General features: G+C 36.6%; 2 protein-coding genes and 1 pseudogene across 2 annotated transcripts; 2 read left to right on the forward strand and 1 right to left on the reverse strand.

Moving 5' to 3' along the window:
• Nucleotides 1-3,397: 3,397 nt before the first annotated feature.
• LOC113675944 (heparan sulfate glucosamine 3-O-sulfotransferase 2 pseudogene) lies at nucleotides 3,398-4,091 on the forward strand (annotated as a pseudogene).
• Nucleotides 4,092-4,303: 212 nt separating this feature from the next.
• LOC113675957 (uncharacterized) lies at nucleotides 4,304-8,409 on the reverse strand. Its single transcript, XM_027192560.2, has 2 exons — nucleotides 7,895-8,409; nucleotides 4,304-5,679 (listed from the first exon to the last, which is right to left on the reverse strand). Exons 1-2 carry the CDS (start codon nucleotides 8,259-8,261, stop codon nucleotides 5,555-5,557), a joined length of 492 nt encoding a protein of 163 aa, XP_027048361.2. The 5' UTR covers nucleotides 8,262-8,409; the 3' UTR covers nucleotides 4,304-5,554.
• A 14-nt stretch (nucleotides 8,410-8,423) lies between these two features.
• Nucleotides 8,424-14,447, forward strand: LOC113675948 (putative acyl-CoA dehydrogenase 6). The gene is made up of 5 exons (XM_027192550.2): nucleotides 8,424-8,832; nucleotides 9,724-9,933; nucleotides 11,668-11,979; nucleotides 12,557-12,718; nucleotides 13,042-14,447. Exons 1-5 carry the CDS (start codon nucleotides 8,475-8,477, stop codon nucleotides 13,293-13,295), a joined length of 1,296 nt encoding a protein of 431 aa, XP_027048351.2. The 5' UTR covers nucleotides 8,424-8,474; the 3' UTR covers nucleotides 13,296-14,447.
• The last annotated feature ends 1,489 nt before the right edge of the window (nucleotides 14,448-15,936 follow it).

Genomic DNA, 15,936 nt, shown 5'->3' on the forward strand with positions numbered 1-15,936 from the left:
GGTCTAGCTTGTCATCTGTCCCTTACTATTTAAAAAATTAGTAGCAGTTGAGGGTTATCTTAAAATGTGAACTTGCATAATATTATTTTCCAGGTGATGAGTCAATTCAATCATTAAGAAGTGAAGGAGTGAGGAAAAAGGGAAAGAACTGGTCTTTGGTCAAAGAGACCTCAAATCCTTCTGTTCCTCTACCGCGTTTCTCCTCTTTTAATTTCGATTCGCACCACAGTCGTCGAACCGATTGTTGGTCAAATGTTCTAAATACTCTTTCTTGTTTAGGGATTGGGTTAAGAGTCCGCTAGAGTCTTTATTTCGGGAAGCGAGATAATGCATGTGTAAGAACACTACGACTAACATAACTCTCTGCGACATTGTTTATTAATATCCGCTAGCACAGTACAATGATTTAAGTGGCAAAGGTAGTTACAGAATAAAGGGGATTAAGGGATTAGTATTAAATTACCTAGTTACCGAATAGAATGCATTAGGCACATCACGGAAACTGACAAAAACAAATTCTTACAGCATAGACCAACATACACATTACTATCGTAGTGATGAGATTCTCTTGAGTGTATGGTTAAGGTGTCCTCTTCGTTTCAAAGAGTAAGTTCTAATTTGTAAGTTATATCAACCGATTACATTACTTACTAAATGGTTCTCATACATTACTTAAACCTCTTTACATACAATGGAATCATGATTGTTAAGCTCTCAACCTATAAAAAATAGTTATATTAGAAATTGCCAACCCACTCACTTCTTACGGCACGCAAATCACTATAATACATTAGTATTTACACCACTTTACATACACTGGAATTCTACTTTCTATATTCTATCTAAATTCGCTTTATCGCTACAAAAAAATAAGCGTATTCGCAATCGCCCACTCACTCACTAATTACGGCAGATAAGTTAAGCAAACTAATTATTTACGCACTTGTGATATGTAACGGCTGCCACGCCTTTGCTACAGGACATTGATTTGTTATAAGTTTGTTTCGTGTTAAACGTGTTAAACTGCAATAGTGACGTTACTGTTTGTCCATTAGGGACGTGATCTTTAAGTTCCACCCAGAACCGCTTTTTAGTTAGTTATCTTGCGTTGGGCTAACGATAAGACGTGTTTATCGAAAAGCGCCCTTTTGCCCACCTTATCTCGAAGTTTGTTTAGGTCAAACTTTTACAAGCGGGACTGTTATGTAAGTGCTTATGTTCCCTCTCTTCGTACTTGTTTAAACATCTAGTCTTTCGGTAGTTTCGCCCAGTTTTTTTATACCAGTTTCTTTGCAACCTTGTAACACGTGGTTTACGTTGTTCATGCTTTGTTGGTAAGCTGCTCGTTTTTCCCACTCGGTTATTAGTTTTGTTAGAATTCGTTTTCAAGCAGTTCTCCTTTATCCTTGAAGATCGTCTTTTGTGAGTTTGTTTTAAGAGTTTTAGCTAGTCTTTTGAGATCTTGCTTTTATATCGGAATGATTGGAATGTTGCTCCGTATCTTAGAATTTAGCTTAGCTTCTTCCTTATAATTTCATATTTCAGTTTACGATAAGTACTTGGATACCTCGACTACGCTAATAAAACGATTCAAGTCTTTTCCGTACAATATATTCTCGCCTCATAGTGCGTCTTCACTAGCGAAACTCATAGTTGTCGTTGAAATTTCCTTCACTTGTGTCGGCCGCTACATGATACAGTATTTACGACATTTTCTATGAAAATTAAATTCTGCTTGCGATGCTCTCTCTAAATTAAAAGTAATCATCATAGCACAACAAACGACTAACTCTGACTTTACCGACATTTAGAAAATTATATCCATTTAAATTGAGGTCAGTACTAATTTTGTTCTTATGAAAGTCTTTCCAGGTAATTTTGTGTTTAAATCCCTTAGTTCTGACCTCTCCTGAAGTCCCACAGTAGTATTTTTTGCTAGTAAATGTAAGACATTTCAAAAAAATTCCAAGGGTCATTTCCCAACAAGCAAAAATATTTTGAAAGTTAACGAGAAGACTTTTACTATCGAGTGAATTCTCAACTCTTTTGATTTTCAGCATTTCATGGCACATGTTGGACACTCAGTACCAGTATGATCTGATATGATGGGCAAACTTGTATGTAATGTGAACTCAAAATTCGAAAAGCGATATTTGTGGGAAAATTTTACTCGCTAATAAAACAAACCAGTAACAGTCAGTAAGTAATCATTAGAATTCGACTGCATTGCCGAGGGAAGCTTGTGGTTGATTGCATGGCTCAGTCTTAGTACATGATAGGAGATGATCTAAACGTGCCTACAGCGGTAAGAAAAATTCAACAGGTGCAGTGGAACACCCACAATTGAAATACAAATCTTGTGTTAGTCAATAGATCAGGGAAGTCCTGTGCTCGTCATGAACGTCTTTCCAATCTACTTATTCATATACCTTACATGTTAGAGAAGAAAAGGTTCATAGCCATATGCAATAGACATATGTTATTTGCCGGCTGGGAGGTTCGTATGGTGGAAAAACTGTGACCTTCCATAAACTGAACAATTTTTGAGCGAGTAAATGGTAGTTAAAATAGAGGTGATGCAAGTTAAAGAGAGATGCTTCACCGAAACATTTTTATTTGCATAATTATAAAGGTGATTTAAAAGGCTTTCAAACAAACTTTGAAACATTATTCTTTCTGTCATAATCTGACACCTGTCAATTAGAGAGCGCGTAACAAAAGAAAAAGCGCATGTAAACTTTTGAAACACAATGAAACTAGTTTGGCAAGTACTGTCACGACAATGTTTTCCTCAAAAACAGTCAATGATCTTACGGAGAGTATTATTCACTCTCATCGATGATTGATTCATATACGAAGATTTACCTCTGTTCATTAAGTAAACAGCGAGGAAAGTAATTGAAAGTAAATTCAAATTTTTTATCTGAAAGTTGGGAGAGTTTGCTCGTTTGTTTGCTGCAATGGCGTGTGTAAATCTGGTCTTTTCTCCATAAAAATTACCCCACGTTTTAACTTTCTAGTTACTTTTTGTGAACGATTAAAATTAATTGCAGACGGTCTTTAGGCCGCTTGTCAACCAACGTATTGAAACTATTGCTTATACAAATTCATTCTGACACCGATATTTTTCTGTCGACTAAAGTGATTGAGAGAGAAAAAGAGGATTAATAAGTTAGTTACCGGCTTGAGGTAGTGACCCATACCTTTGCTTAAAAATACTGCCCAGACGGAAAAACGAGATATACTTATGAAAATTGGCAACGAAAGAAGGTATGCACTCTGCGACTCACGAAAGCGTTACCGTTATCCGTGGGCAGGGATTGGAAAATACTGATCGGGTAAAGAACCGATCACATTGCAGGATTCGTTACCGTGCTCTCTAAAAAAAAAATAAATAAATCCTGATATCAGAGCATGCCCGTGGGAGGTACACTTTTTCAACCGTGATGAAAACTACAAACAGGGCCTTGAGTGGTACAGGAGTCACATGCCCGAGTCAAGGGAAGATCAGTTACCTGAAAATCTCCTGGCTACTTCACCCCAGACTGTTCCTAGGAGTGTGTACAAGTGGTCAAGAAATGTTAAGCTCTAAGTGATTGTGCAAGATCCTATGGTAAGAGCTATATCAGATTATACACAACTTTTATTGAACAAAAACAACTCTTTCCTTCCAAAATTTGAGGAATTTGTCACAAAGGAGGTAAGTGTTTTGGCCACTGAAAGAGGTATAGTGAAAATTGAGGTTTATATCAACCACTTACATCAATGGTTAATGTATTTTTCCATTTTCATGGATTCACTTTGTCAGTGGAGAAGGTCTTTTCCAAAATACAGCTAATGAGATAAAACCTGTTAAGAAGTTGTTATATCTAGGGCCATTTATCACTGAAAAGAACTTCTATTTCAACGGATCTAAAGGATTCCCAAAAGAACTTCTATTTCAACGGATCTAAAGGATTCCCAAAAGAACTTCTATTTCAACGGATCTATAGGATTCCCTTGCTGTAAGGAAAAAATTTGATCAGATGGCAAAAAGTGGGGAGACTGTTTAGAGTCTTTAGAGGGATCAAAAGGAAAAAGACATGTCATTTTTAGAAACGAGACTGTAAAATTATTTCAACAATTCTACAGGCCATACAATCATGCTCTGTATAAGGTTGTTGGTAGAGATTTTCATTGGCCTTGATATGAGTCATTCTTCAGTAGGCACCACTTCCTCTTGATCAACACAAGTTTCTAACTAGATAGACAACAGAGTTAATTGTTAGATTTGAGTTCAAACCAAACCACACACCACACTTCATTTACTTTTAAATTCTTTAATCAGATTATTTAAGCCAAGGCCCATTTCTTGAAGGTCCTGGAAACTTAAAGACCTGTAAAGCTGTTCTGTTTTCATTCAAGACAGGGGTTTAAAATTGTTTGGAAATATAACATAAAACTTTCAGCTTAAGTAACAAAATGGATTGATTTGGATGCCAGAACCTGCTCCTTGATTCTTTAAATTTGTTTCTAATATATGGCTTCAGGCCTGCTAAGTTACCTTGACTTTCAAGAAATCGGATTCAGGAACCTTACGCCTAACAAAAAATAGTAATTACTGTAACATTGTAACATGTATTTTTACTTATACAAAATAAGTACAGGGATACTAAAATGTTAAAAAAATATAAACGTATTCCTAAAATATTCTGGAGTTGTGTAGCAAATAAATGAATGTTGAATCTTTTGTTAACAGCCCATAATCAATATATTTGGATAGAAGGCAGGAAAACTGGCTCTAGTGCATGAAGTTGGGCTTAAAAATAAACTTTTATAACTGTCATTTGCAGAAATATTTTATTGCTCACCTTAAAAACTTTTTGAAAGGAAATTTACACCAAGAGAGAGTGTAAAATTTGAATAGAAAAAGTCATATGGTACGACAGAAAATAAGCCTCAAACCATTTATTCCTTTAATAATTGTTAAAAAAGATAAGAGGATTTGGCTCACAGTACTAACAAATAATATTAAATTACACTGGAATTACAGTAATACAAATAATAGAAAACTGCCAACACATTGATTGCAACACTATAATTTAATGTTTTCTTTACCAAAATGCAGTGCATATTGCAATACAGGTTAAAAAGGTTAAGTAACTTGACCATTGCAGAATTGATTACTAACAAAGTATGACAATCCTGCCAAGTTGTATTGACATCAATTCGTAACATGGAGCTACTTTATTACTTACATATTTATATATGATTCAAACAACCATAGTTTGGACAGGTAAAAATGTTTGTTGATTGAGCTACAAAAGCTTTTTTTTCATGTAATTCATTGTGTTTGTCATGACAAGTTACTACTATGTAATTCTATTTTTTTCTGACACAGAAAATATAATTTAACGGTTTTAAAAATATCATTTTTGCACTTACCTGTCACCTATTTTGTAAAAGAGGTAAAAGTACTACTGCTTGCAGTGTTGCTTGATAGGATAATAGAGTTGACCACCCATCCTGTTAGTATTGTATAAATTAATTGTTTTTCATGATCTATAAATGTTTGTCATAACAAAACACATGATCTGTTGCTTTGGTCTTGCTCGCAGTGTGAGTCTTTGCTGTTACTCATCTTAGTGGACTGGTGTTTCTCATCACTGACTGAATTCACATTGACTGAGTTCCCATGTGCTGTCAAAATGATACATCAAAACCATAAGTCTGCTACTACTGGAAATTATCAAAGTTTTAACTCAGTTGCAAATATCCTACCACTCATTGTTTATCACTCACTTAAATCACCTTTGGGAAAGCTTAATAGATCAAACCCTCCTACTAGTCATAGGGTTAGATAAAAACTACTCACTGTTCAAAATCACCATAACCTGGTTCTAGTAACCCAGCTAAGCAATACTAAACACATCTATCAAACTTATGGGAAGCATTTAACAACAAGCAGACTTTGCTAAAAAAATTATTGAAAGGATGTGCAAATTTGAACAAACTTGTGATTGAGTGAACTGAACACTACTTAAGTGTATTTGCCCATCTTCATACAATAGAAAACAAAAGATTTTTGTTCAATTCAGTACTACAATTTCTAAGAATTTAACATTTCAACAATATAAACATTAGGTTGTCATAAAGGTAAATAGGATGGAATAAAAATATAAATGTTTCTGAGGGAAATATTATTTGGGTCTGTCTCACAACTCCCAGACCCTGCATTTTTGGTTCCAAGCCTTACACTTGGTTGGTGCGCTTCCAAAATGGACACCTTCTTAAGAAAACTTATTCAACACAGGTAATATTGCTATTCACAATAAGAAATGGACCTTACTATAAACATACTTAGCATGGAAAAATTCTTTTCCTAGGGCAGTTTATGAATTGACCTACAGCTAGTCAATTTGTGGTGAAGTCCTCTCTTAATACTGGAAATCTGAATAAAGTATCCTTCTTAAGGTGGAAATTTCATACAAGAGGTCGATTTTCAAGACACCTAAAAAATAATTCTCTACCTGCTACAAGACTGGTTTGAAAGTGTTGACAATTCGCTTTGAATTGAACGGCTTATCCTAGTTGAGGTAGAGTCATCAAATACGTAGATTTGCAGGATACTTGGAATGGTTTACAGTCAAGTCACCTAAGAGTCCTCTCACCTGAAGTCATGTCGCCTGAAACCCAAGTCATGTTGCCCGAAATTTTAGTTATGTCGCCTAAAAAAAAGAGTCAAGTCGCCCGAAAAAAACAAGTACTAAAAACATTAGAATTTCAGACTGTGAATAGGCAATAAAGTTGAGAAATTTTTATCACTTAAGCACTCTTTGTTTCCGACAACACCAGGAAGATTCTAAGAATGTTGTTCATTCCCTTCAACAAAGGGAAACTTTGTTCATTTCTAACAACAAAACGAAGCGTTGTTCATTTGGTATATAATCTTTCTTACTCACGGACATTTCGTAAGCTTGAGAAACTTTATCTTGGTTTCTAACAATACTATGAAGGGAAGTGTTGTTCATTTCTACAACAATAAATGTATGGATGCAGTGTAACATAAAAGTAAAGTTCTGTTGCGTCTATTTGTGACTTTCTTAGCAATAACAGATGAAAAAACCTGGTAAACAAATGTTGATTGTCCTGTTTGAAAAGTTGGTAAAGGGTCAATGCTTTGTTTTGTTATTAGACATGAACAATGCTTCCCTTTCTTGTTAGAAATGAACAATGCTTTTAGAATCATTGCTCAAACATATTTGTTAAGAACCAAGAAAGAGTTTCTCGAGCCTACAAAATGTCGGTGAGTAAGAAATGAGTACATACCAATAGAATTGTTACTCAAACATACTCTGAAATTCTGATGTTTTTAGTATTTGTGTCTTTGGGTGACTTGACTCTTTTTTTCAGGTGACATGACTAAAATTTCAGGCAACCTGACTCAAGTTTCAGGCAAGATGACTCTTGGGCAACTTGACCTATCACCCTTGGAATATATGTTGTGGTTCATTATCATACATTACAATACCCGAAAACAAAAGAAAATAAAATTTGAACCAAGGACAAAATTGAACCAAAACATATATTCCGCAAGGGTTCAAAATGTTGTTGATTTGAATTGATTCGACTCAATGTGAGCGACTTGTCTCGGTTGAAGCTGACCCATCCAACCAGAAGATGATTTGCAAGACACTTCGAAGAGTAATATTTGTAAACAATTAATTATAGTATACTGCGCAAGGGCTGTCCGGTCTCCAGTGACTGAGGAATCGAAGTAAATTGATACAGCTGAATATTTGACACCTAGTGATACCCAAGGTTGATCAACAGACCGTGCACATACTTCATACTATAAACTTTAAAGCTAGAACAAGGCCCTTGCTGGTATATGATGTATTTAATCCATACTTACCACGTGCTAAATTTTTCTTGTTATTAGCCAAAACTTCGATGTAATTAACAGCACGACCATTACCAAGAAAAGTTCTGTCGTAATAATCAGAAATTGTCAATTCTCTCTGTTCCCCATTGTCTATGCGAAAAACGAAATGATACACGCCAGGTTTAAGAGCTGGACAGACACAAAAGCTCCCGCCCTCTGAATTCCACTGCTCCAGGTTATAAGTTGAATATTTTAAGTTTTCCACGGTAACATCGTCGTTATCAAAGTGGTCCCGATATATGTCCTCCGCTCTGCAGATCAGAAGCTCTACGCGTTTCACATCTATTTGAGATCCCGGCCTCCAAGCAAATCCAGCGGTGATGTATCCATTATCCATCTTTTTTAATTAAAAATCACAATATCGATTAAGGCGTTTACTCAAAAGATATTCACTGAGGAAGTGACATCCCTCCTGGAAAACCATTGTTGTGAAATTCTTTGCCTTGCGTAAGTAATCTTACTTGATAAATCTCGTGACTTTTGCTGTCATATTCCAGACTCGTTCCCAAGGCTCCGCAGCATCCATTGCTAAACGGAATGAGTAACCAACATGGCTGTTTCTGCGAGGGTTTCGATGACGAAATGCACACAATTTCGTTCGCTTTTTAAATTGTTTTCAACAAGCACGTATTATAGAGCAGCGCCAAATTTACGAAAAGAATCGTACGAAGTAAGCCACGAATCTATTTTTACGGAGGATCATGCAGAACTCCGAAAATCTCTCAAGAAATTAATCGAGAAAGAAATAAACCCCTACGTTGACGAATGGGAGAATTTGAAGAGGTTTCCCGCTCATGAAGTTTTTAAAAAGCTGGGACCGGCCGGATTCTTTGGAGTAAACAAGCCCACTAAGTATGGTGGATTAGGATTGGACTATTCTTTTAGTGTGGCCATGGCTGAAGAGTTAGGTCAGCAATTTTTTTTACCTTTCCACTGTTTGGTCTCTGATCTAGTGTCTTCTCAACAGCAAGTGAGCATATCTCAGTTTTGGTTGCTGATGAAAATGTTGTGGTGTATCTGATAATTATCCTCCAGCCAATGATTCTTTATTTCCCATCAGCCTCGGAGCCTGGACATTCAACAGGGGAAGTTATACATGCATGTGGTTTGAAACAGAGATAGTTTTGAAGCAACCCTCATGTATTTATACAAAACTCTTGACTTAATTCAAGGCTGTAGCTAGACATTTTTGAGGGGGGGGGGGGGGGGCAAGGAAGCAAGGGCCTAAAGTATTTCTCTAGAGCTCCCATTGGGAAAGGAAGTAAGGGCCTAAAGTATTCCTCTAGAGCTCCCATTGGCAAAGGAAGTAAGGGCCTAAAGTATTCCTCTAGAGCTCCCTTTGGTTCTTGGTGCTCTCTTTAAGATTTGCCTGGGATATTTAACATGGTGTGGAGCCTGCTAATCCACAGATCACTATATTTTATTGTAATCAGAGAGCCCTGCCCAGAGTACTATTCCTCTAATGTTAGTGCTGTGATGAATATTTAAACAATTCCAAACCTGTCATCAGAGTGAAGTAAGCAGACTGACTCCTTAAAATTCTTGAAGTAGTCTCTATCGAATTATCTGAAGTCTGTACCCTGTTATCGAACAAACTGATAAAACTTTTTGAAAAATGCAGTGCTTTGCTTACGTGAGAAAAAAAAGTGATGTATGTCAAGCCAATGGGAGAGTGTATGTTAAATTGAAGTGTCCAAAACCTTGATTTTGTTAACAACTACAACTATTTTAATTATGGGAAACAGTAAGGAGAACAAGCACTAAAAACATGGAAGTATAGAGGTTTACTTTCTCAACAGGAAGCATTAAATGTGGTGCTATACCCATGGCCATAGGAGTTCAGGCAGACATGGCAACTCCAGCACTTATCAGGTTTGGTAGTGAAGAGCTTAAACAAGAGTTTTTAGTTCCATCCATTGCTGGTGATGTTGTGGCCTGTCTTGGAGTGAGTGAACCTGGGGCTGGATCAGATGTTGCAAGTATTAAAACTACAGCTATTAAAAAAGGAGGTTTGTCATTGAAAGGAATTAGGCTTCAAAATTAGGATTGACATTTAGGAGTGCAACTCTTTCTTGTTGGAATGGTTGTCCATTGCCCTATAGTCAAAAACATAATTGCAGAAAAATTGATGTTAGCCAGCTGCAGGGAGCTCTTGGAGTGATGTTGGTGCACCAAGGGAGCTTAGTGAGTGGGGAGCTCATAAAGTAGGAACTACAGACTCAACTCAAGAGTTTGACCATGCATGGCTTAATGATAGTGAGGTGTCAAAATGTAATCTCAATTAGACATAATCAAAGACATCTCTTATCTGAATTAGCACTCAATCTTCATATCATCGCAATTCATGGATTATCTCACAAAATTAAACCATTTCAAATTTTGATGTGCACAATAAACTGGAAATCCATGAAATGTTTCAGTAAAGATGAGTCTTATGAAAAAAACTCCTTTGAAGGGCAGGTCAGTCCATGGAACCATTGCAAAACAACCTTTGCTATGTGTTTGCTTGTAATTTGTCTTCTGAAAAAGAAGTCATGCAGTCTTTGTCCTTGTCTGATAACTGAAGGGCAATAAAATTACAAGGATATGCTTAAGGGCTTGATGATTGTCTTGTGGGACAAAACCCCTGGACCCAGTTGTTCAAAGAATGGATAATGCTATCCAAAGGATAAATCACTATCCACCTGGTGAGTGTTAACATAACCTATTGTGCTATCCATGGGATAATGATTTATCCAGTGGATAAGGTTATCTTTCCAATGCTGGTTAGCAAAATTGAGAAAAACTTCTTTGCTAACAAAAAGAGCTTCTAGCACTTCTGTCTGCCCTGGTTTTAGCAAACAAATTGTCAGAAGTGGCAACAAACATTCCTACAGGTCATCAGACAATGATTAATCTGCAGTGTTGAGAAGTGTTGACACATATCCATCCAGTCGCCAATTATATTTTTGTTGTTGTGAGCCAAACATGGAGGTCAAACTCTTGGGCTTAATCTGTAGTCCCTATTTTTTGAGAGCCTCATTCATAAAGCCCCTGCAGTGCATCAAGAGCTCCCTGTGATGTGCTAACATCAATTTTTTTTCTCTGAATTTTTTTCTGCTTGTGTGATGGAAAGGACTGCTCATAGTTTAGTTTCCCATGACTACTCATTTATGCCCTTGGAGGAGAGACACTGTGTTGTGATGGTGAAGTATCTTACCTATGAACATGATGCAATGACCAAGCAAGGGCTTGAATCCAGACCTCTTAATTTTTGATCCAGCTAATTTATCAGACTGCTTACAGTCAAAACATCTTGATTGAGTCAGCAAGCTGAAAATGGGACAAAGAATCCTATATTATGGAATTGTTTATCTTGTTAAGGTGACCAAGAGGGGTTACAATTGAACTATGTATAATAGACTGGCCTGAATACTGCTGTAAGTTTCCCGTCTAATTCCATTTTTTTGAGGAACAAGCAAGGTTTTGCATTGTTATTATATTTTATTGTGTTTTATATTTTAGTTTACTTCTGTTGATAACTACAGAAGCAACACCTTTTACTTATAGAATGTAATTTTATAGCCACAGCATGTAGATACTGCAGGTGTATAAATTTGTCAATCTACAAGGGTATGCCCTTGTAGGGAAGGCCAGAAGGAAAACTGATATGGGTGTATCCATACTTTGTTTGATTTAGTATTTCAACAGTTTATTTAAACTGTCTGTGTCCACAAGGCTTCAAATGATTTTTTTTGCAACAGATGACTTTGTCATAAATGGAAGCAAGTTATGGATTACAAATGGTCTCCAGGCAGATTGGATTTGTCTTTTAGCAAATACAAGTGGAGGTCCACCACATAAAAACAAGTCTTTGATCTGTGTTCCTCTCAATCTACCTGGAGTCCATAAGGCAAGGAATATTAACAAGCTTGGGATGCATTCATCAGACACTGCAGAGCTGTTCTTTGAGGATGTGAAAGTACCACAGTCATACCTGATTGGTCAGGAAGGAATGGGGTTTCCATACCAGATGTTTCAGTTTGTTGAGGAAAGAGTTTTTGCTGGGGCTTCAGGTATTATAGGATGACCAATAAACAAAGACAACTTAAGAAACTCTTATTATCAGTCTAGAAAGAATTCTTGCTCACATTTGAGAGAGTCTAAGGCTCAAGATCAGGAACACTATAATATTCATCACATACTGAAGTGTGAACCGTAGAGTAGGTTTGTTTGGGTTTTCCAAGTTTCTGAAACTTAGGGGTTACCTTTAGAAACTCTTTACAGAGACAAGGTTACATTATCAACTCAGTTGATAAAACCAAATTATCTTGAGTTACCCCTTGCCAAGGCAGGGCCACAGTTTATTTATAATTATGTCAGTAATAATAACAAGTCACATTCATAATTATAATGGTAAAAATTATGATATTACAGTTAAATAGTAATGATAAAAGTCAATGATAGAATTATTTTTAGTTATTATTTTAATGAACACTAAATTTTCCCTTTCGTGGGAAAAGGATTTGATAAATATAAGAACAAAAGTGAATGGACTGACTAAGTAAAACTTTTATTTAATTTAGCAGAGGGTTTTTATCAAAATAATAGATACCTTTTCTTGTTATTTATGTGATATATTTTTTGTTTTAGTTCTGTTGTCTATGGAGAGAATTATTTTTGAAACTGCCACCTACTGCAGGGAAAGGAAGGCATTCGGCAAATCCATTCTAGACAATCAGTATGTTCACTTCCGCCTTGCTGAGCTTCAAACTGAAGTTGAACTGCTCAGGTCACTTGTATATAGAACTACAGGTTGGTTCTTGGCAGCTTTAAATAATTTTGGTTAGAGTTTTACTACTGTCATAGAGGGAGAGAAAGCTATGCTTTGGTCCAATTCTTTCAATTTAATAATGATTATATAAGAAACATGTTATCATATCATAAAGAGGAACTTGTGCTTCTTATTAGGCTTATTAAGTGTGTGTGTGTGTTTCTTTTTTTGTTTTATCCTTGCTTCTTTTATTGAAATGTTTTTTCTTTTTTTCACTTTGGGTGCCATGTTTGGACTCTAGGTCTCTCTGTTATTACAAATTGTTATCCTAAGTTGGTGACTAATTTACTTTTCTATGCTTTAGATCTGTACATGAAAGGTAAAGATGTCAACAAGCTAGCCTCAATGCTCAAACTCAAGGCTGGTCGCCTTGCACGAGAGGTACCTGACTCCTGCCTGCAGTTCTGGGGAGGAATGGGTTTTACTTCAGAAGTGGAAGTCAGCCGCGCTTATAGAGACAACCGTCTTTTGTCAATTGGTGGTGGAGCAGATGAAGTGATGCTATCAATCATTTGCAAATATATGGGAACATTTCCTAAGGACCAGCAATTATTTTAAGTTATATCATGGTAGTTAAAAATTTGTACATAATATGGCCAGGATACTAAGTCTGGCATGATTGCTTGTCACAAAGGTGTATCTATTCCTGCTATAATGTGACATTTGGTTTTATTTTTGTTAAGAAAATTGTATATTTGTGGCTTCCAAACAGTATAAACAACACCAACCACTGTCAGTGGAAGGTCACAAAATTGTCAGCTTTTTTCAGTATTCTAGTACCATTGTAATGCAAAGTTATGGTACCTTTGGACTATAACATATTATTTATGTGAGTTATCCTGGTAATCTTTTCCTTACAGTTGACATGAAGCCAGTGGTTCCCATAGAGCTATCAAAAGTTATAGTGTACCTCTGATATAATTCTGAAAATTACATTGTTGGTTAAAAGATGCTTGCACAATTTCTCTCCTTCTCTTGACCCAATTTGAATTTCCTTTATGCAACAAATTTTTCAGAATTGTTTAGTTAACTCTTTGATAGCTTTCATTCATCTGATAGGTATTATATGATAAAGTGAATTATAAATGCATTTTGATTGTTTCTTATTTATGATCTGTTGGAGGACAGATGCATAGATGATATCACCTTAAACATTTTGTTTTTTTTTATCATTTGAAACAACTTTTCTGTTGCCATGTGTCTGAACAGTAATATATCACAGAAGACGTCAAAAGGTGGTATGAACAACAGTGACAAACTTGGCTGCTCCCCATTTGCCACTTTTTTGTTCTTACCACATTTTGATGATCTGTGATCTATTACTGAACAGACACACAGCAACATGGAAACTAACTGATAATTGGAAACAGATCATATTCATTTTGTAGAGGGCACTGTTTAAAGAATTTGCTCAAAACAGTTTTGAGAATGGTTAACCCTTTCACTCCCATCAGTGACCAAGACAGAATTTCTCCTTACAATATCAATACAATATTGAGCAGAAAAGTGATGAGAATATAGAAAAATATTAATTTGGGGATTATTAGTTGATCCAATACCAAATTCTCCAAACTAACATCACTAGAACTGTATGGGAGATAGTAAGGAGAATTAATAATAAGATCTTGGGAGTTGAAGGGTTAAACCTCCATTTGGTTGGACATGTGTAAATGTGGTAGGAAGTTGTGCATATTAAAATTGAAGGGCATAGGTTTGTTTTGTTTTTGTTTTTGTTTTTGTTTGTTTCACTTTATCAGAGCCAAATTGACAAAAAACAAGCAGAGCAAAAAAGAAAATGATCCTCATTGTGTTGGAAGAAATGGTAGAAACAGAAGCCAGGAGAAGCATAGGCCTTAACCCATACTGCCCCCTGACTGGGTACCACTTTCAGCAAAGCAACGTCCTTGGCCGAGAGAAAGGAAAAATTTCCAATTATTATATGAATTCTCTTGTTCATTTGAGACCCAGCTATGTGCATAAATGCTACACAATTCACACTTTGATAATACTTTTTCTTACTCAGAGGAATATTTGTAGCACTTAAATATCAAATTTGTTAAGTCGCATCTAAAGGTCTTTTGCTGCGTACTTGTTTCCGCTAATTAAATATGTGATCATTTATATTCTTCCGTGGTAATCACATGAATACCTAAGGATTACAAATCGCCGATTTTAGTTAGGGTAACGAGCACTTGTCAGAGTAAATCCTGACCTCTTTCCCCTGAAGCTTTGTGGGGCTATTTAGTATTGATTCAGGTACGGGAACAATTCAATGATTTGAGGAGCTTTGTGAATTTAGTTGAGTGGGAGCAGAAACTCTTTCATCAAAGATACTGGTTCAGGAATTCAGTCATAGTTATGTGAAGGGGTCACTTAAAACCTGCCTGAAAACAGGATGTCATGGGAAAATGCTCTCTTAGAATTTAAAATTGACATGGACCCTGACCTATTGAGTTACGAGACGGTCCGGAAGCAATTGAGTCCGAGGGCGGGAAACAGGGCGGAGTAGAGGGCGGGGTTTACCTCGTTTCCAGGGTGTAGAGGCAACACCTCAGAGAGTCTGGATCCTAACTGCGAAACATCCATCATAGCTCCATCATGACATAGGTCTGTACCGTTGCACTTATGTCCTCTTATTGCAGATATGTCCTCTGACGTAATGTGATACAGTGGCCAATCATATCCTGCGATCTATCGAGCGACACGCGGCTTGGGACTGGTTAAGAAACTCCGTTGTAGTTATGTCTTCAAGCAAAAGTACTCATTCAAGGGGGTCGGGATAAGTGGAAAATTTGACCAGTATTTTCCGGTAACTGATCTCAGGAAAACATGCTGTTCGCATGATCACTGCGAACCGGATCATTGGCCTCTCATATTGCTTTCCTTGAAGTTCAATCGTTCGTTAACGCAGAGTGATCGCGTCGTTGTTATAACCTAAACTTGGAAGAGCAATTTGCTGCGCGTGAATAACAAAGCGACTTTCGACCAAAGGATGCGTTATTGTTCACGTTTTATTTGCAACCTTGCTTGAACTGATAACTGATCTCAGGAAAACATACTGTTCGCATGATCACTGCGAACCGGATCATTGGCCTCTCATATTGCTTTCCCTGAAGTTCAATCGTTCGTTAACGCAGAGTGATCGCATCATTGTTATGACCTAAACTTGGAAGAACAATTTGCTGCGCGTGAATAACAA

The sequence above is a fragment of the Pocillopora damicornis genome, chromosome 9 (genome assembly GCF_964200805.1).
Source record: "Pocillopora damicornis chromosome 9, jaPocDami1.2, whole genome shotgun sequence".
Lineage (NCBI taxonomy): Eukaryota > Metazoa > Cnidaria > Anthozoa > Scleractinia > Pocilloporidae > Pocillopora > Pocillopora damicornis.

Excerpts from the sequence above, each read along its gene's own strand:
- LOC113675957 (XM_027192560.2), bottom strand. The coding sequence starts at position 8,261 with ATGGATAATGGATACATCACCGCTGGATTTGCTTGGAGGCCGGGATCT. Across the intron at positions 5,680-7,894 it reads CAAGAAAAATTTAGCACGTG|CACATGGGAACTCAGTCAAT; the intron begins GTAAGTATGGAT and ends TCATTTTGACAG.
- LOC113675948 (XM_027192550.2), top strand. The coding sequence starts at position 8,475 with ATGGCTGTTTCTGCGAGGGTTTCGATGACGAAATGCACACAATTTCGT. Across the intron at positions 8,833-9,723 it reads GGCCATGGCTGAAGAGTTAG|GAAGCATTAAATGTGGTGCT; the intron begins GTCAGCAATTTT and ends CTTTCTCAACAG. Across the intron at positions 12,719-13,041 it reads ACTTGTATATAGAACTACAG|ATCTGTACATGAAAGGTAAA; the intron begins GTTGGTTCTTGG and ends TCTATGCTTTAG.